The sequence below is a fragment of the Canis lupus genome, chromosome 28 (genome assembly GCF_011100685.1).
Source record: "Canis lupus familiaris isolate Mischka breed German Shepherd chromosome 28, alternate assembly UU_Cfam_GSD_1.0, whole genome shotgun sequence".
NCBI lineage: Eukaryota > Metazoa > Chordata > Mammalia > Carnivora > Canidae > Canis > Canis lupus.
In genome coordinates this window covers 7018042-7039292 of record NC_049249.1, presented here as the reverse complement: position 1 = coordinate 7039292, position 21251 = coordinate 7018042, and the positions used below count along the sequence as shown (strand labels likewise).

At 39.9% G+C, this 21251-nt stretch overlaps 1 protein-coding gene across 1 annotated transcript in view; it reads left to right on the top strand.

Annotated features, from left to right (window-relative positions):
* The window catches only part of IDE (insulin degrading enzyme), a 122847-nt gene extending 109054 nt beyond the window's left edge, over positions 1-13793 (top strand). The window contains 8 exon segments of the mRNA NM_001314100.1: positions 741-832; positions 2226-2337; positions 6346-6513; positions 8082-8354; positions 9415-9476; positions 12201-12273; positions 12961-13028; positions 13698-13793. Of these exon segments, the coding sequence (NP_001301029.1) occupies positions 741-832; positions 2226-2337; positions 6346-6513; positions 8082-8354; positions 9415-9476; positions 12201-12273; positions 12961-13028; positions 13698-13793 (944 nt within the window).
* Positions 13794-21251: the final 7458 nt, after the last annotated feature.

The window sequence follows — 21251 nt, the reverse complement described above, 5'->3', positions numbered from 1 at the left end:
GATAGAAACTGTCACAGATTAGAGGCAACCTATAGCACTAAGGACAGAGGACAACTAAAGGCAAGATGGAATCATGGGTTCTATCGCAGAACAGAAAAGGAATACTTGGGATGCCTGGGTGGCTCAGTGGTTGAGTGTCTGCCTTCAGCTCAGGTCATGATCCTGGAGTTCCAGGATCGAGTCCCACATCCGGCTCCCTGCAGGGAGCCTGCTTCTCCCTCTGCTTGTGTGTCTCTCTCTCTCTGTGTCTCTAATGAATAAATAATAAAAATCTGAAGAAAGAAAGAAAGAAAGAAGAAAGAAAGAAAGAAAGAAAGAAAGAAAGAAAGAAAGAAAGAGAAAGAAAGAAAGAAAGAAAGAAAGAAAGAAAAGAAAGAGAGAGAGAGAAAGAAAGAAAGAAAGAAAGAGAGAAAAAGAAAGAAAGAAAGAAAGAAAGAAAGAAAGAAAGAAAGAAAGAAAGAAAGAAAGAAAGAAAGAAAGAAAGAAAGAAAAGAAAGGCTAGGAAAAACTGAAATAAAGACTGCATTAGTAACTAGTATTGTAGCAGTGTTAATTTCTTAGTTTTGACCATTGTGCTATAGAAAGATACTAACATTTGGGGAAACTGGGTAAAGGGTATATGGTACTCTGTACTGTTTTTTGTGACTATTTTGTAAGTCTTAAATTAGCCCAGACTGGTTTCTTTTGAAACCTCATAGGTAGAGGTTTCTCACTGTATTTTACATTTTACACCTTTACAGATGTTACCCTTCCTCGCCTTAAGGCCTTCATACCTCAGCTCCTGTCACGGCTGCACATCGAAGCCCTTCTCCATGGAAACATAACAAAGCAGGTGGGTGGTTGAGGTTCTAGCAGATTTTTATGGGTCAGTGTAAGAGTTTTTTTTTTTTTTTTAACTCTGGCCTAAGACCATTCACCACCACTGTGTGATGGTAAGCACATGAGTGTTAACCTTCTCTGCTCTATGGGGAAGATAGGACAAGGTATGGCAGAGTTGAATGATGGTGGTTAACTGTGGACCTACTTTAATGGCTGCCTACCTTGTGCAACCACAGGGGGAAATGGAAATAATTATCCCTATTTTGTGTAGGACAGCAGGACTGTGTAGTGGATAAGAACACATGGTGTGGGATCAGCCTGCATTTAAATCCAGACTTTGCCACACACTAGATACTTTTTCTTTTGAAAGTGTGTTAGCCTCTCAGCCCTCCGTTTTTTCATCTATAAATTAGTGTTTAAAGATTAAATTAAATGGTGCAAGGCAGCCTGGGTGGCTCAGTGGTTTAGTGCCACCTTCGGCCCAGAGTATGATCCTGGAGACCCCGGATTGAGTCCCATGTCGGGCTCCCGGCATGGAGCCTGCTTCTCCCTCTGCCTGTGTCTCTGCCTCTCTCTCGCGCGCGCGCTCTCTCTGTCTCTCATGAATGAATAAATAAAATCTTTAAAAAAAAATTAAATGATGCATCCCAAATGTTTAGCACATGGAAAACTTTCTGGAATTCTCATTCTGGAATTCTGGCAGCCTCTCTCATGACCCCACACTTACGCTTACTACTCTGCTATACTGCCTCCAAAACTGTATGCCCAAGGTCAGATGCTGATAAGTGGCAAAGACAGGATTTTTTACTAAGGTCAGATTGATTGATTAAGGATTTTATTTGAGAGAGAGCGTGCATGCGAGTGCAAAGAGAGAGGGAGAGAACATCTCAAACTGAGTGGAGAGCCCACCTTGAGCTTGATCTCACAGTCCTGAGATCATGGCCTGAGCCCAAACCAAGAGTAAGATGCTCAACTGACTGAGCCACCTGGGCCCCCAGTTTTATTTTTCAAAAAGGGTTATGCTCACTCATGTCCTTTGCTTTGCTATAATGCCAAGTGACTGTGGTCAGGGTCGTTCACTTGGGACCAACCTTCCATCACCAGTACCTCTCCAGCTTTGGCAGTACCTTTTCCTGAAGCATCGAGATCATTGTTGATGTTGATCTGGGTCTCTGTTTTTCTTCACCTCTATTATATTGATTGTGTTGCCAATTAACAAATTCAATTTTTATCTATTTGGATATGATCAAATATATTTAAGGTTCAAAAATCCATTTTTATGATAAACTAGTTTATTTCACAAGCATGTTGTTTTCATATTGCATGAGCCACCACACAGTATACTATTTTTATTTTCACAAAGATACATTTTTGGTTTTGTAATGTGCTATGCCCTTTTTCCATAGGCTGCCCTAGGAATTATGCAGATGGTTGAAGACACCCTCATTGAACATGCTCATACAAAACCTCTCCTTCCAAGTCAGCTGGTTCGGTATAGAGAAGTTCAGCTCCCTGACAGTAAGTTGGGATGTCTTAACTTTGGTAACAGACTACTTTGACATAATGTGGGTGATTACAGGTGGGTTAAAGTCACTTGGATGATAATGTATAGTTTTATGGTAAAGATGTACTGAGATCCTCTTCTATTTGTAGAAGTATGGTTAAAGATAAGTAATTCTGCCAGAAAATTGTAGGAAGGCTAAAGAGGTGAAATTGGAGGTAGACAGTTATTTGAAGAGAATGACATTGGAATTGACTGGTAGTTGAATGTAGAAAAGTTATGAAGTAAAAAAAAAATTGCAAAGCTAAAGAAATGTTAACTGTAAAGCATGAAATAAAATCTATTTATGAAAAATAGAAACTAGAATTATAATACTGATTTGGAAGCCCATAGGAGTCTTTGGCAGGAATAGTTTTAGGAAACTCACAGGTGCAGATAAGAGCATGTATTCGTTACATGCATATTCACAAGGAATTTAGCATAAGAAAATAGATAATAATTAATATACTGGAGTTTGCAGTGTTGGATTACTTTTGTATTAACAGTGGTTTCTTTTGATAGAACTCATTAAGCATTATTTTCAGTTATTGTTCAAAATTATATGGTAGGTAGTAAATTAGACTGGGGTTGAGAAGCATTGGTTTTTTTTATGTGTTCTTCTGTTTTAGCTAAATATGGTGGTTGTTGACTATTTTCCATGCATGTGTGGTCTGTGCTCCTCCCCACATACACACTATTTATCTTCCTGAAATAGTGCTCTCTTTCCTTCTTTCTTCCTTATAGAGGTCTATATCCTATTCTTCCTCCCAGGCTCCATCTTATAAGCCACTCATTCCATCCACTACACTTTTCCTAAAACTCCTGGCTGGAAGTAATCCTCCTCTTCAGACCTCCCAGCATAGGTTTTCTGAAGCTTTCCTTATTGAAGCTACTGAGCACTTCTTCTCTTGCATTGGGATTGAAGTGCATCTCCATCTCCATTGTTAAGACTATACATTTCTTAGGGTTGGGGGCTGTGTCTGGCTGCCTTGAGAAGCTGTTAAAGCTACCCGAACATAGTGTTACCCTCAGGATATTGTTGAATGCTCAAAGATACCTTGGACAGAGCTCTGCTCTTCTGCACAACCAGTCATCAAAGATCTCATGATGGTTCATGTCAAACTTTTGCTGGTTTGCTCCTCTCTCACCGCAGCATGGCAGAGAGGAAGAATCAGGATCTACCATTCAGAAACCATAGTACTTGGTCATCAGGCAAAGTGAGGCTACTCCAGAAACAGATTTTTATTTATTTGCTAACAATACACTTTTACTGTCCTGCCTCAGGGACATACCAACTTTCCAGGGCTTCGTTATAATTTTTTAAAAATAAATTTATTTTTTTTTAATTTTTATTTATTTATGATAGTCACAGAGAGAGAGAGAGAGGCAGAGACATAGGCAGAGGGAGAAGCAGGCTCCATGCACCGGGAGCCCCACGTGGGATTCGATCCCGGGTCTCCAGGATCGCGCCCTGGGCCAAAGGCAGGCGCCAAACCGCTGCGCCACCCAGGGATCCCCCAGAGTTAGGAGTCTTTATGTTCTGTCTCCCTTTCTGATATTTCCCACACATTTCTTCTCCCTTCCCTTATATTCCCTTTCACTATTATTTATATTCCCCAAATGAATGAGAACATATAATGTTTGTCCTTCTCCGATTGACTTACTTCACTCAGCATAATACCCTCCAGTTCCATCCACATTGAAGCAAATGGTGGGTATTTGTCATTTCTAATGGCTGAGTAATATTCCATTGTATACATAAACCACATCTTCTTTATCCATTCATCTTTCGACGGACACCGAGGCTCCTTCCACAGTTTGGCTATTGTGGACATTGCTGCTATAAACATTGGCGTGCAGGTGTCCCGGTGCAGAAACAGATTTTTAAAGTGAAATCAGTCACACCTCTTTTTATCATACTTCCTGCTTTCTCTCTCTTCTAGGGCTTTATCTCTTTTTGCTTTCAGGTGCCCTTGCAAATTGAGCACAGGATAATAGCTCTATTCGCATCATATTCTCAAAATGCTGGGGTTAGGAAATCATTCTGATTTAGCGAGTTGACCAGGTAGAACTGTCTTATGCAGTCCTTCACTTAACTCTCCATAGGACAATATTTACAATTCAAAAGGAGAATTCTCAGGCTTTGTGAAGGAGGAGATATTTTGGGATATATATGTGAAAAGACTAGAAGTTGGGAGAGGGGTGACCTCAGTAGCCTTACAGACCATGTTCCCTTCCTCTTCTGATAAAAGGAGACTTAGTGCCAGTAGTGTACAATCAGAAAATGTGATTGTTGGTCAAACGTGGTTCTGGTCAGAAAAATGAAATAGGTGACATGCAGCTCCAGCTTGTCTGCCTCTCTTCCCTGCTGGTATCTAAATCACCATCTGTAAGTGAGCAAACATATCATTACTACTCTGAGAAATCTTTGGGACTCTTAGACTAAGTACTAAACCCTGTATATGCTCAGTCACATTGATGGCTGACAAAGTAATTGTTAAATCATAAAGCTTGATCATCCCTTCATAACTCTGATGAGATATTTGATCAGCATATCTGAGTTAGTCCTAGCTCTTTTCCACTATTCCAATGTGGTGTCCTTAGACAAGTCCTCTCACTTTCCTCATCTATACAGTGAGGTTATTTAGGCTAAGTTATCTCCAAGCATTGTACACATTTCTGTAAATTAGTGAAATGATCTTTAGTGTGGGTGTTGGTAAACAATATTGAGAATAAAATGCTAAATAGAAATGCAAGATAAGGGAACCTGGGTGGCTCAGGGGTTGAGTGTCTGCCTTTGGCCCAGGTGATCCCAGGATGGAGTCCCATATCAGGTTCCCTGCGGGAGCCTGCTTCTCCCTCTGCCTATGTCTCTGCCTCTCTCTCTTTGTCTATGATAAATAAATAAATAAAATCTTAAAAAATAAAAAAAGAAAAGAAAAAGGGCAGCCCCGGTGGTGCAGTGGTTTAGCGCTGCCTGCAGCCCAGGGTGTGATCCTGGAGACCCTGGATCGAGTCCCACGTCGGGCTCCCTGCATGGAGCCTGCTTCTCCCTCTGCCTGTGTCTCTGCCTCTCTCTCTCTCTCTCTCTCTCTCTCTGTGTCTCTATGAATACATAAATAAAATCTCAAAATAAAATAAAATAAAAAATAAAGAAAAAGAAATGCAAGATAATAAAGACACAACTAGTAATTTTAAAAGAATTGTTTTTGCGTATTTATTAAAATGTAAGTGGTATTTCCATTGAAGTTCCTAACTACATTAGCTAGTTCTAAACTAGTACATACAGTCGCTTGTACATTGTATTTTTTTTTAAAGATTTTATTTATTGGGATCCCTGGGTGGCGCAGCGGTTTGGCGCCTGCCTTTGGCCCAGGGCGCGATCCTGGAGACCTGAGATCGAATCCCACATCGGGCTCCCGGTGCATGGAGCCTGCTTCTCCCTCTGCCTGTGTCTCTGCCTCTCTCTCTCTCTGTAACTATCATAAATAAATAAAAATTTAAAAAAATTTATTTATTTATTTATTTGACAGAGCACAAGCAGGGGGAGCAGCAGAGGGAGAGGGAGAAGCAGGCTCTCCACTGAGCAGGAAGCCTGATGTGGGGCTCAATCCCGGGACCCTGGGATTATGACCCGCGCCGAGGGGAGACACTTAACCGACTAAGTGGCCCAGGCGCCACTAACTTGTACATTGTATTAACTGTGGATCTTAGCATTAACACTTAATCATAAAATGGGTCTTCTGTAAGTTCTTTGGCCCTTAATATTTGATGAATGTTTATTGAAGGCCTGCCAAGATAAAATTGCTGTAATTTAAGGATTCCTTAGGTAAGTTAATTGACTTTCACATTCTTAATAAATGCAGTTTAGAATTGCTGAAAAACACCAACCAAATAGAACAACTTTAAAAAAAAACAGACAAAACACTGACTTTATTAAACCCTAAATAAGTTTCTGAACCTGTTCTCTTTTTGAAACTTCCTAGGAGGATGGTTTGTGTATCAGCAGAGGAATGAAGTTCACAATAACTGTGGCATCGAGATATACTACCAGACAGACATGCAGAGCACCTCAGAGAATATGTTTCTAGAGCTCTTCTGTCAGATCATCTCTGAACCTTGCTTCAACACCCTGCGCACCAAGGAGCAGCTGGGTGAGAAGGAAGCAGGGACTACCAGGGTACCATAGACTTTGAACAGCCATTGTCCTCAGAGAACATTTTCCATATGTACAGTCCCCTTGCATGGTGCTGCGGGCTTGTTGTATTACGAAAGGCTTGTGAAAACCTTGTTTATGGGGGAACCTACTTCTAGGTAGGTTCCGCTACTTCTAATAGACAAGTAGTTAACATCTTATGGACATTAAAGCAGTTCTTAAGGAGAAAACTGTGCTTACAATACATACATGTCAATAGGACATTTTGGGTAGGAGAGGATGCTAACGGCAGATTATTTATTATGGAAGGCAAGATGGAAAGCAAGCCATCCAAAGAAGCTCAGATTTCATGAAATTTTGGGTTCCCTGAGAGCAGATATTATCTCTTATTCATCTTTGTATCCCAAGCTTGGGGCACATAGAAGGTACTTAGTGTTTGTTGAGAAAATGTTCCAGGCAGTATTTTAGGCACTGTTAAAAGTCCTGGAGATCCAAACAGGTTTAATCAATGAGAAAAGAAACCCTAGTAATGACTGGAAAGAACCAATGAAAAAGGATTTGGGTGAGTCTTTCCAGGTAATTTCATTTTTAAACAACCACCATGCTAGATGTTGGTCATGGAAAATGGGTAAGTTATAGATGGTCTGTCCTTCCCTTCAAGGAGCTCACTATCTAATCAGGAAGGCAGACCTATGGGGATCCCTGGGTGGCTCAGTGGTTTGGCGCCTGCTTTCAGCCCAGGGCGTGACCCTGGAGTCCTGGGATCGAGTCCCACATTGGGCTCCCTGCATGGAGCCTGCTTCTCCCTCTGCCTGTGCCTCTGCCTCTCTCTCTCTGTCTCTCATGAATAAATAAATAAAATCTTTGGGAAAAAAAAAAAAAAAAGGAAGGCAGACCTATAAAGGAACTGTTACCATGCAGTGTGGTAAATATTACTAAGAGTTTTCAGACTAAATAAAGGCCATGCTGAATATAGTGGCTTCCTCAGAAGTGGGACCCACAGACATCTCAGCTGTCAGAGGTGTGGGTCAGGGCAGAGCAGCTAAAGGACACAAGCCACAAGCTGAGTCGAAAAAAGATGTGGAAAGGAGGTAGTGTGTGAGCTGTCACAAGGTGACAGTGGAAGTGTGACCTTCTGTTACTTGGTCTCTGGAGATTTTTAGTCTGAATAGAGCTGGTCCAGGAATGGATTCACATAAGGAACTTGAATGTGAAAGGAAACAGAGCTGGAATAATGGTTAGGGGATGAAAACAAGTTTAATGTATCCTAGGGATGAAAATGACTTTAACATAGATTAAGGATGATGAGCTAGCAGTGAGGAGTTATGGGATGTGAGATTGAATAATGAAGAGGGGTTTTCCTCTTTTTTTTTTTTTTTTTTTTTTTTAAGAAGAAAGAACTATCTCCCAACTTTCTATTTTTCATAGAGCTCTTTTGCTCTATCCTTAGGAACTCAGGGTATCCTGGTTGTTTATGTTTCTTCAGAGATAAATAATAAAAAGCCCCAAAGTAGTTTTAAAGCATTAAAATTGACCTGGGTCTCAGCTGGCTGGTGTTTGTTTCAGGCTATATTGTCTTCAGCGGGCCGCGTCGAGCCAACGGCATACAGGGCTTACGATTCATCATCCAGTCAGAAAAGCCACCTCACTACCTAGAAAGTAGAGTGGAAGCTTTCCTAATCACCATGGAGAAGTCCATAGAGGACATGACAGAAGAGGCTTTTCAAAAACACATTCAAGCATTAGCAATTCGTCGACTAGACAAACCAAAGAAACTGTCTGCAGAGTGTGCTAAATATTGGGGGGAAATCATCTCCCAGCAATACAATTTTGACAGAGGTAAGGCAAAATTAGGCCCCCAACATTTATGGCATATGAGTATAACATTTGAGGACCCAGAGGCCATTTTACAAAATGGTACTCATTTCGTAGGTGACATTTCAGTGCTAATTTGGTGTCAGTGCAGAGTGTAGCACTTCTAAAGAACCATTTTTTAACATAATAACAGTTTTTATTAGGAACTTTTATTTTTTTTTCTTTAAAGCTGGAGTTGGATCTACCTGTAATCTCATAATAATGCAATAATAATAAATCTAATTTCACATTATGTTTTCAATTAGTGTTGCCCCTGAGGCACTGAGCACAGATAGTTATCTATTTCCCATAACACCAAAAAAAAAAAAAAAAAAAAAAAGGAAAATATGCAGATTGAACTCTCTTGAGATAAGTGCTGCCCTGGAGGCACAGGGGTTTAAACATTTGCCTGTAGGGATCTCCAAAAATGTGTCAGTGCTTTTACATTTGGGACAGCTGTGCTCCATGAGGTCTCCTGCTTATCGGCTTCCTCCACCTTTCTTCTAGAATGGAGATTAACAGTGTAGGGTGCTAAGCTGCACTGGAAGTCGGGAGTGGGGGCTGGGTTGTGTTCTCATTCTGACACCAACCAGCTGAAAATCAAGACACCTTTTTTTGGGGCCTCTGTTTCCTTACCTGTAATTTTTTTTTTTTTTTTTTTTTGCTGTTGGATTCACTGTTAATAGTAATAGTCCCATTTTTTGAGCACTTGCCATGTATATAGCATCATGTTGTCATTCATCATTTTCCTTAGTTCTCACTACAGCCCCTTTAAGTGGTTACTATCTCCAATTTCCAGGTGAGGAGACCAAGGCTCAGAAAAAGTGATGTGACTGGCCCAAAAATCCAGTTGCTCCTGAGTAGAAAGCCATGGTATCTTCTTACTCTTCACTTGATATTTAGTCCCTTACTACTTGCAGGAGCAGATGATCACTTAAAAATAGGGCTACCTAAGAGCACTGGAGTGAAGCATGTTGTCATGTAATGCATCCTGGGCTACTTAAGATGGAAATATTATTAAATTATTGTTTGATTGCTTTTTCAGACAATACAGAAGTTGCATATTTAAAGACACTTACCAAGGAAGATATCATCAAATTCTACAAGGTAAGGTGAATTTGTATCTTTAGATTTTGACTCATGAGCAAATATTATTTGTGCCGTGTTGTATGTTACTGCTTTGAACCTAGTGCCTTGCTTAGAGCTGTAGCCTTGGCAGCCCACCTTCTCTGAAAGTTCTTTTACCTGTGAGGCAGCAGTAGGAGCATGTGTGGCTTCTGAATGAAGACCCTGGCGGGCTAGAGCTTCTAAGCCTCAATTTTCTTATTTACAGAATAGAAATCAATAGGAGTATTAATTGAAATGAAGTAGGTGAAGTGATTGACACTTAGCATTTAATAAATGATCTCTATTGCTTTTATCTCTTCAATATTAATCCTCAGAGTTTTTAAATGTTTTAATCAAAAAGCTTTAAATCAGAATGTTTTCCTCATTGATATTATAAAGTAAATTTTAGTTGTATTTATTTATTACTTCAGACTATTTGCTTTGTGAGGTTATGTACCTATTCTCTGTAGCTTAGAAGAAAGGGTGATCATGTTTAGCTCTTTCTGGTTTCTGAGACATTCATTTAAAGCATTATTAGTTGTGGGTTTTTAAAAAGAAGGATGTCCTAATATAACTTACTCTAGTGTTTCCGCAAGCAATGAAGATCTTTTTCCTTCCCTCTACAAATTCTGTTATTCATTTGAAATCACAAATAGTACCTGATTATTGAATTTGTAAGAATAGCAGTTATAAGTCTGAGTCTTTGTCTTACAAAATCAGAGTTTCGTTACCAAGCTTAAGCTATGGCTAGAACATCATTTCTCTAGTTGTGTTCCGTGGTACACTAGTGTTCCACAAGATATTAGTAAGAGCACCTACAAAAAAGGGCTTATAACCATGTAAGTTTGGGAATGACTACACTTTTTATTCTTGTTTTTGGAGAATCACAGAGTGTGTTAGCATTTTAAAAGTTCTAAGAAACCGGGCAGCCCAGGTGGCTCAGCCGTTTAGCGCCACCTTCAGCCCAGGGTGTGATCCTGGAGACCCAGGATCCTGGCATGGAGCCTGCTTCTCCCTCTGCCTGTGTCTCTGCCTCTCTCTCTCTCTCTCTCTGTATGTGTGTGTGTCTCTCATAAATAAAATCTTTAAAAAAAAAAAAAAGTTCTAAGAAACCCACAGTAAAGATATCTTTAACCTAGCATTTAATTTTGACTGACAAAACTTCTGTTTTAAAAAAAAATTGTTTATTTATTTGAGAGGGAGTGAGTGAGCAAGCGAGCATGAGCCAGGGGAAGGGCAGAAGGAGAGAATCCCACGCTGACTAAGCACAGGGCCCAATACAGGGCTCAGTCCCACAATCCTGAGATTATGACCTGAGCTGAAACCCAAGTTGGACACTTAACCAACTGAGCCACCCAGGCACCCCCTGACTAATGTAACTTCCTAAAGTGATTCATCATGGATCCTCCTACCACCCAAAATACCTATGAATATCTCTTGAGACTCCAGTGTTCCTTAAAATACAGTTTGCATGAAAATGCAGTTTGTTTATTGGTTGGTTTCTGTTTAGAAAGATGGAGATTGTCCAGAGTTGGTTGGGAAATTGAGAATAATCTGAAACTGAAGAGGGTATTATACTCACTGGTAAAGGTTGATAAGAGAGCAGTGAAAGATTGGGTGAAAAGGGATCATGAATAGATCTTTAGAAGCAAACTTTTTACTCAATAAGTAAGACAGTCTCAGATAAGCACTACGTGTTCTTGGAGGCAGACCTGGGCTGAGCCCCTAAAAGGCTGGAGAGGCCAGTAAGGGCCTGGGGGAGAATCTGGGCTGTCCTGCCAGCTAGAGGGAGCCACGGGCACGTTTATTGTGCAGCATCATCAGGGTTTCCATTGCATCTGCAGGACTGGGCTTAGAATAGCTGTTCCCTAGACAGTTATGGAGCTGATGTGGCTTTGCCAGTGATCTCTCCCTCTCAGGGTATGGTCAGGGAGAAGCTTCATCACAACTTGTTTTTTCCCTTTGGAAATGACAGCATTAAGGAAAAGGTCAAGAGACACTTTCCCACAGAATTCACCAACTCAGCAGGCATGGTGTTCATGGTAGGACCTAGGGAAGTCCTTCAAAGCAACCTGGTGGAGTGGAGAGAACAAGCTTGCTTTTCATGCCATCACTGTGAGCTGTATGACTTTAGCAAGTCATCATGCCTCCCTGTGTCTTAGAGTCTGTATCTCTGAAATCACATCATCATGATACTTAGCTTACAGAGAATCAAGTGTGCTAATGCAAGAGAGTGCCTGATGCAAGGTGGGACTTGATAAATGTTAGTTTCCTTTCTCTTTTGGTGGATGATGAACCCTGGTACTGCCCTCGTATAGAATCTAAGAAGGTTCTTAGAGGAGCAGGTTGTGCTTGCCCCTTGACTAAGCTCAGGCCATTGCCTCCGTAGTCACTAAACATCACGAGGTGTAGCCCTGTATCACCCCCTGATGAATACTAGACTAGGCTTTCAGTCCTGGCCAAGATACTTATTAACCATAGGAATTTGAGTACATCATTTAATCTCTGTGGACTCCATTTTCTTATTTGTAAGATGGGGTTAATAATAATTCTTGCCAACCTTACCTAATCTTTGTGGAGTTTAAATGAAGTACTCTTAAGTGAAGAGAAACATCTTTTCTCTTTCTGGCTATGTGAGAGCTGATTGTTTACATTTGTAAAAGAGTACTTCATTTAAGTTCCTTGGTGGGGCAGAAGGGTGACCCTGCTGTTCTTTCTCCCTAGGAAATGTTGGCAGTAGATGCCCCTAGGAGACATAAGGTATCAGTCCATGTTCTTGCCAGAGAAATGGATTCTTGTAAGTATTGAATATTGACTTTCTTTAAAGTACATTTTTAGGCACATGATGGCTGTCCCTTGCCATAGGCATATCCCTTAATAGAGCACCGGAAGGTAAAGAGGTGAAGAAGGGGACTAACAGGAGGCAGGGTCTGCTCTATCAGCAAAAATAAGGGGCAAAGGGAAGCGAGGAAGTGAAGGAGAGAGCCAATGCTAGGTGGCACAGTACCAAGCTGGTCACAGCTTTTCAAAAAAACACAGCTAGTCACTGGTAGGACATCTTTGCAGAAGCCATGTGTGAATCACTACATATGAGGAGGAAGAATAAGCCGTTTATCTGCTCAGACCTCCCATCTTCTGTCTCTGAGTGGCCAGGCTTTATCCCACAGCCATTAACTCCCTGGCCTTCTGGGTGTTTTTACTGGATACTTCCTGGTGGTCAGAGCCTCATGGTCCAGTGAGGCCAGACACAGGCCCCGGAGTTGCTGTGGGCAAGACTTTATACCACAGTAACATCATGAACCACCACTAGGGACAGTCTGGATATGAGGTAGGACAAGTAATCAAGGTCTTGGGGAGTGGGCAACCTGAGAGGACACGAGCCTCTTTGGTTTCTTAATGAGCCAAGCCCAGTTTCAATTTTTTTTTTTAAGTTGCTCTTGTATGCCAGTATTTATTAAGCAGCAAACCTTTCATTTTCTTATAGGTCCTGTGGTCGGAGAGTTCCCGTGTCAAAATGATATAAATCTGTCACAAGCACCAGCCTTGCCACAAGTAAGAAATGCAAATATCCTGTTAGGTTGCATGGTTAGAGACTTCCTACTTAAGAGGAGCTTGTTCATCAGGAAACAAGATGAGAGGTTTCAGGCCCCAAGGTGTTTGAGCCTCTAGTTTACATTCCTCTTAAAGGCCAGGTTGTCATTCTGACAGCTCCCAGGGGTCCTGTCTTTGTCATCCACAGAAAGACTTGTCCTCTGACCTTGTTTGCCTTTGCTTCTAGTTTGAATAGTTATGTTATTTTGCAGTCCCGTTATCTCCAGTCATGTCTGTACCTAGCCCTTCCACAGTGCCAGCGTATTTTAATCATCTGGAAAGATGGCATTTACTGGCAGGAGGAGGAAACTCGCGGTGTGACCAGGCCTTTGCTAAGTAGGCACACCAGCCTCTGCATCCTGCTGAAGACTTGGTGTATGCCAGCCCTTGTGTCATAACCCTTGTATGTCCAGAGGAAAGCCACAATCTTCTTTATGACCCTGGATCCCACTGGGGACACTCATCATAGATCTGCATAGACCCTCTAGTCCTATTGATCCAGGAAATCAGATCATAATATGTGGGGTAGAAACTAGTGTGTATGTTTAAAAAAAGAAAAAGTTGATGTCTTATTAAGTCTGCTTTTTTTTTTTAGACCATAAACACTAAGAGAACTTTTTTTCTTTGCAGCCTGAAGTGATTCAGAACATGACTGAATTCAAGCGAGGTTTGCCACTGTTTCCCCTTGTGAAACCACATATTAACTTCATGGCTGCAAAACTCTGAGGATTCCTCAAGGATGGGAAAGTGCAAGTGGATGCATCCCTGAGTCTTCCAGGGGCTAGGAAAACAACCTTGCCACTTTAGTAGTTTCTGGTTCACTATTTAGAGAGACAAACAGGAAAAAAAAAACAGGAATTATCATATGTCATTATGTAGAAATATTAAAAATCCAAAGTAATTAAATTACAGAATCTTAATAGATGTAGAATATTTTTTAATACATGCCTCTTAAATATTTTAAAATTTTTCTTTTCATTACTAAGAGAAATTTCCCTTATATAACAGTACTTAAAATGATGAATGATATTCCTATAGATTCTTCCTTCCCTATTCTGTAAAATAGTCACTTGTCAGAAGACAGTATGTTAGTTTTTTTTCCTAAAAGCCTCCTGGGTTGACAGAAAAGGCTTTAAAACCTTTAAAAAGGTAAAACCTTTTTAAAAACTGATTCTCAAATTTGCTTTCTATTTGGTGGTTTCATGTAAATCAATGGAGAGCATTAACATTTGGCAGAAAATGAACAAAGCAGAATAATTTTCTTTTATTAGTAAAATTGCTGATTATATAAGGCATGGTTTTAATCTTTTTATAAAACTTGAACATGTTTTTTATTCGAACTAGTAAAATGCTGGAAAACCCTAGAACACCCTACTTATTTACAATGCTAGAAATACAGACTTATCTTACATCAATTTTGTCTCAAACTGAATTTCTCAGGATTACTGTGATTTGTTTATTTCTGATTGAATTATATTGACATTCTTATTCATAGTTGGTTTGCAGTGTTCCATCAGTTTTACCTTTTCCCATAATAACATTTATTGTATTTATTTAATGAGTACAAATAGGGTGAACTTCAGAGCCCACTGAGTGTGTGACATGCTTTTCCAACATCAGCTATTATATAAATACTTGTAACTTTTTACTACAATGATATGGCAGTCCGTATATGAACCAAAATATTTGCCCCATTATGAATTTAAAGGACAAGTACAAAGCAGCCTTTTTGAAGGTATTAAAAAAATAAAGCCTTGATTCTTAAATAGTGTGATCTCCAGAAGACTCTCAAATCCCTTTTTGCTACCAGTCTAATATTGCCTTAAATGTTAAGTTATTTTTTGAATATATAAATATAAACATACAAACACAGATAAAGACTGGAGTAGACTTTTAAAAACTATTTTTTTCATGAAATACTATTTTAGATGAAATTGTTATTGTAGATTTAACAGCTGTTTTGAAATATTTACTGTTATTAAAACTTGCTTCAGGAGAAATTGTGAATATACTTCCACAGACAGGCACTAGTAACAGTAAGTGGCCCCATTGTCCACTAACTCAGGCAAAGGAAAGAATGGCATTTTCAGATGACATCTTACCTCTACATGAGTTGATTTGCCAGGACTTCTGTCTGTAGAGTCATGTCTTTTCATATCTTTAGTTTTCACATTTGCCATTTCCCAGATAATCTACATTTGGGGCAAGAGTGATATAATCACAACCGTGGAGGCTGCTTTCGAAAGCAGGGCTCCATTTCTACTGTCAGATAAATGTGGTGCTGTAACTTGTCTTTTGACCCCTACCTTCAGGAGCTTCCTTGTAGGAAGCCTATGTTTGTCCATCAGAAGGTACGTGAGTCATCACTGCCTTCTGGTTTTATGCATTTGTAGACTATGCAGCTTTTCATCAGACTGCAAATGTATATAAGAGGGATCTCAAATTAGTCCTGAGTGTTTAAATCCACCACTGGAAGAGTAAATAATCCATCTACCTTTTCAGTGGAAAATTATGTGCTATTGAGTAATTTTTAGCTCTTTTTAAAAAATTGATGAAATTAACAGTGTCATGTTTATGAGAAAGTCACATGAAGAAATCTGAAAGGAAGGAATCTCATGTAGTCATCCAGGAACCTATGATTGTTGTTTAGTTTGTTCCAGCATTGTCTGGGTTCCAGACTGGATCTACTGTTGGATCACTCGAGCGTACTAATGGACTCGTTGAAATGAGTCCAAGCTGCAGTCCATGAGCAATAACAGACTACCCCGGATACTGCTATTTACTCAGTGCTTAGTAAATGAGATCTGTGGAAAACAAACTAAGTGATTAGTTACTTAGGACTTTTTAAAAAAAGTCTTTTTGACTAGTTGATGTGGCAGAGAGAGCATGTGACACAGCCAGTATGATAGAGTGCCAGGGTAATCCTGTTTACAATAAATTGCCTGAATTTAACCTCTGGAGTTTGCATTTGTATTATTTTTACAGTTTTAGTGGCCAATCTACCTCTCAACATCCCAATCTGACAATATTTCGTGCTTTTGTTACTCCTAATGCAGGAAGCAGTGACTTGATTTTTTGGGGGAAAAAAAAAATTTTTTTTTTTTAGAGTACCTGGGTGACAGTGATTTAGTCAAATGGGTCAGTTTTCTACTCGTAAGAGTAGATTGATTTTGGCAAAGGAGTCTTGGTGTGAGAGGCTGAGCTCCTTGCTGTGCATGTTGTCACTGACCCCCAAACCCAGAAGATTTGCCTTTGGCATTATAAGGAGAAAAATAAAAAGGGCAGAAAAAAATATATTTCCTCTAAGCTAGTTTTTCATCTTGCCACATCTGCAGCAGCCATTCAGGCCAATATCTTGTCCAATCCCTGGCCTCTAATGCCATGCCCAGATAAGCTTTCTACTAATGTGATTGCCAGCTGGCTCACATGGGCATTTTTCAAGAGGAGATGTGCTCATTCCTCATTTGCAGCCTAGACAGTTGTGCAGCCCACACAGTCAACATTGTGCTTGGGAATGATGCAGCAGCCCTCTCCAGAGACCCAGGGCAACCCCAGGTTTTATGGCGTGGGGCCGTTTTCCCCATTCATGGTGCCTAGGGGAAATCACGGGGGCTCCTTACCATATTCTCTAATATAGCTTCGCAGCACATTTAGGTCTCTGGTGAAAACCAAGGATTCTCACATGCCTCCCCTTATAGGGGTGGTTCCTGCCCTCCTGATCTTTCCCTGGCAGGACCTCTGACCAGCCGGCTTCTGGATCCCAGGTATTCTGTGCTCCCTATCAAATGAAGTTGATTATCCTTGTCAACCTGAACATTGTACACCCATGTTTCTTGTGGCAGCTTCTGTTGCACTAAATTGCTGCTGTTCTCACCCAAGCCCAGTTCTTCTAAGATAGTACAGCATTTTGGACCACTCATGCCCTAAATGAACATTAATCTTTATAAAGCACTTTATGGAATTACAGACCACCCTCACAGACATCTTCCACAATAATCTTTCGACATCGAAGGACAGTGATTAAAAGTATTCGTCATGCCAGTTTTTCAGAGGTGAGAATAGGCTCAGAGGGGCTAAACAGTTGGCCCCAGACCATGCAGGAAGCACAGATTCAAATCTTCACTCTGATCTTTAAATTCTAGACCTCCTTGTTCCATGTGGGTTTCCTATAATAGCAGCTACCAAGTCCATTAACATACTTGTGGAACAAGGTAGAAAAGCACTTGCTTTTTGTGTTTGTGTGAAACTTCACCATTTTCGCATGTACCATCTTAGTCTCCCAAACCTTTGCCTGTTTTGGAGAGAGTGAGACCAGGTTTAACGGTGGAGGCATCTGTCCAGTCCACAGTGGTTTCCACTCCTCTGCTGGGCTGTCTTGTGGCCAGTTATAACTGCTGCCCACAGGATCTCTCTGTTCAGGTTAATCCAGACCTATGCCTCCCGGCCTGCTAAACCTTTAAGTCAATGCAGGGAGTCCTTTCTGGTGCCCTTGGAGTTAGAGTATCTGGGATCCTTCAAGAAATTCATAAAAGAAGTGTGAGGAAGAGTCAAGTTCACCTGTGACCGCAGCACTCAGAGACAACCACATTTAGATCATGGGTTTTTTTTGCAGTCTTTTTCCTATGCACATAGAATGGGGTCATACATTTAGTGTTGCAACTTTTTCCTTCAATGGTCTATCCTGAAATGTTTCCACATAGATACTCTTGAGGAAAAAAATGTGATTTGTTTTTGTTGTTGGGTGTTTGGTGTCATGTATTGTGGTTTGTTTATTGAATCCTCTTTGTAGGATATTTAGGTTGTTTTCCAACTTTGATCTGTGATAAAGCTCCTTGTGCTGAATATGTGTGTGATTTTCTGGTTATTTCTCCAAATTGCTGGGTTATAGAATATGAATATATCATTTTACCTTTTTTCAAAACTTTTAAATACATAGAAAAGTTGTGAAAATAGTATGTTAAATTCCCATATGTCTTCACCAGTTTTGTCTGCTACATATTGCTCCCTCCCAATTTTAAGTAGGTCATAGGCATCATGAGTCCTTACCCCTAAATTCATCAAATGTCTCCTAATAACAAAGACAATGTGTAGTAAGGAATTTGGCCTCACCCAAAGGAAGGACTGACCTTTGTTCCCCTCCTTTTTTTTTTATATATATACAGTATACTGGTAAATTTGATAAATGAGTCAAATTCGTGTCTTTCTTGAAAGACATGAATTATCAAAACAGACGTGAAAAGAAATAGCAAGTTGAATATTATTCCTTTATCTGTTTAAGAAGTTGAATAACTAGGGACACCTGGGCGGCTCAGCAGGGTGTGATCCTGGAGTCCCAGGATCAAGTCCCATATCGTGCTCCCTGCATGGAGGCAGAGTCCCTCTGCCTATGTCTCTGTCTCCGTCTCTGTCTCTCATGAATAAATAAAATCTTTTTTAAAAAATTGAATAATTATTCTTCCCACAAAGAAAATTCTAGACCCAGATGGCTTTACTGGTAAATTCTACCAAACATTTAAGTATGAAATTATACCATGTTATATAACATTTTAGAAAACAAGGAGAGAACCCTGTTAACAAAATATGAGCAATTTGAATCTAGCAAATATAAAAAGGAATTTTTGTGCAGTTGATTTTCTTTTTTTTTTTTTTAATTTTTATTTATTTATGATAGTCACACAGAGAGAGAGAGAGAGGCAGAGACACAGGCAGAGGGAGAAGCAGGCTCCATGCTCTGGGAGCCCGACGTGGGATTCGATCCCGGGTCTCCAGGATTGCGCCCTGGGCCAAAGGCAGGCGCCAAACTGCTGCACCACCCAGGGATCCCCTGCAGTTGATTTTCAAATATATCAACCTTACTTGATGACAAAGTGGAATTTTCTTAGGAATGCAAGGTTGGTATAATATTTGAAAGTCAATTACTATTATTTACCATAGTAACAAAATTAAGAAACCATGTGATCATTTTACAAAATTCAGTAAAAGCATTTACAAGGTTCGTAACAGCTCTCAGCAAATGAATAGGGGGGAATCTTTTTCAATATAATAAAGGGAATTTGTAAAATACCTAGTGGTAATGTCATTTTTAAGGATATACTGTGAGGAATCCCTGGGTGGCGCAGCGGTTTGGCGCCTGCCTTTGGCCCAGGGCGCGATCCTGGAGACCCGGGATCGAATCCCACGTCAGGCTCCCGGTGCATGGAGTCTGCTTCTCCCTCTGCCTGTGTCTCTGCCTCTCTCTCTCTCTCTGTGACTATCATAAATAAATAAAAATTAAAAAAAAAAAAAGGATATACTGTTGAACACTACCCCCCGCCCCCCCCCCCCCAGATCTGCACTAGATCTGCACTAGATGTATGCATTTACTACTATTCAAACTTGAATTTGAGATCCAGGTCAGTGCAGCAGATTGGAAGGGGTGAAGTACAACTATCTTTCCACAAATGATGTGAGCACGTACCAAAAAAATCCTAAGGATTAAAAAAAACACTAATAATTAACCAGTTAGCAGGAGATAAATCAACATTAAATCGGTTGCTATATACTGTCAACGAAATTCAGATATAGTTTTCATAGCACCAAAAATTAGGAATAATTTTTTTTTAAATGTGAAAAACCTATACACTGGAAACTTCAAAACATTACTGAAAGCTTTAAAGGACCTGAATGAAAGAATATATGTGTCCTATCCAAGGACTGAAAGACAGTATCTTTAAGGTATCTGTTCTCCCTTATTGATTCTAAGCAATCCTTATCAAAATCCCATTGGGATTTTTGGGCAGATATTTGCAAATCGATTTTGAAATTTACATGGACATACAAAGAATCTTGAATAGCTATAATTCTGGAAAAGAACAAAGTTACTCTTTCTGATAGCAAATGTTATATAAAACTATAGTAATCAAGGGGCACCTGTAGCTCAGGTAAGTGTCCAACTCTTGATTTTGGTTCAGGTCATGATCTCAGGGTCATGGGATTGAGCCCCACATGGGGCTCTGTACTCAGGGGAGTCTGCTTGAGATTCTCCCTTTCCTTCTGCCCCTACCCCCCCCAAAATAAATCTTTAAAAAAAAAAAAAACCCAAAACCTATAGTAATCAAGGTAGAATGGTATTGGCCTAAGGATAGACCTAGACCAATGAAAGAGAAGAGAGTGTCCGTAAGTAGATCCCCAGGTTTTGTTTTTTTTTTCCAGGTTTATTTCAATTTTCTTTAAAGATTTTATTTATTCATTCATGAGAGACACACGGGCCGGCTCCCTGTGAGGAGCCTGATGTGGGACTCAACCCTGGGACCCCGGAATCACGACCTGAGTCAAAGATGTCAGATACTCAAACACTGAGCCACGCAGGTGCCCCTCAATTGACTTTTGAGGAAAAAAATGCCATGGTAATTAGATGGGGGGAGAAACAGACTTTTCAACAAATGTTTTAAAAACAAGCCTCATGGGGGAAAAAAATGAACCTTGACTCTAATCCCACAGTATATACAAATTAAAAACTAAACCTATAAAATTTCTATGGGGAAACAAAAAATATTAAGTTTGGTACACAAAAGTTTTCTTAGAGTGCAAAAGGCACTGACCATCAAAGAAAAAATGCACAAATTGAAGTTTTTCAAATTTAAAAATGTTAAAAAAAATCTGTTTAAAAAATACCCATAAAGAAAATAAAAAGTTGCTGACTGGGAGAAAATATTTGTAACACTTAAAGGACTTCTATGTAAGAGTACATAAGAGGGATGCCTAGCTGGCTCAGTCAGTGGAACATGTGACACTTGATCTCAGGGTTGTGAGTTTGAGACTCACATAGGGTATAGGGATTTCTTAAAAATAGAATCTTAAAAAAAATGAGAAGACAAAAATCCAGTAAAAGAGTAGAATAGATCCTTCACTAAAGGAGATTTGGGCAATGGTCAATATGTACACAAAGACTTACCCAACATCATTAGTCATTAGGGAAATGCAAATTAATGCCAATAGGAGAGACAAAATTACAATGAGATCAGTGATTGCCTGGAGGCTGTGGTCAGGAGATAAGATCAAAGGACGTAAAACTTTTTAGAGAAATGGAAACGTTCTTTATCAATAAAAAGCTAGAAAACATATTTTTGAAACAACCAAAATGAGATACCATTCCATACAGACCAGAATAACTAAAATTAGAAATATAATACCAAGTGAAAGCTT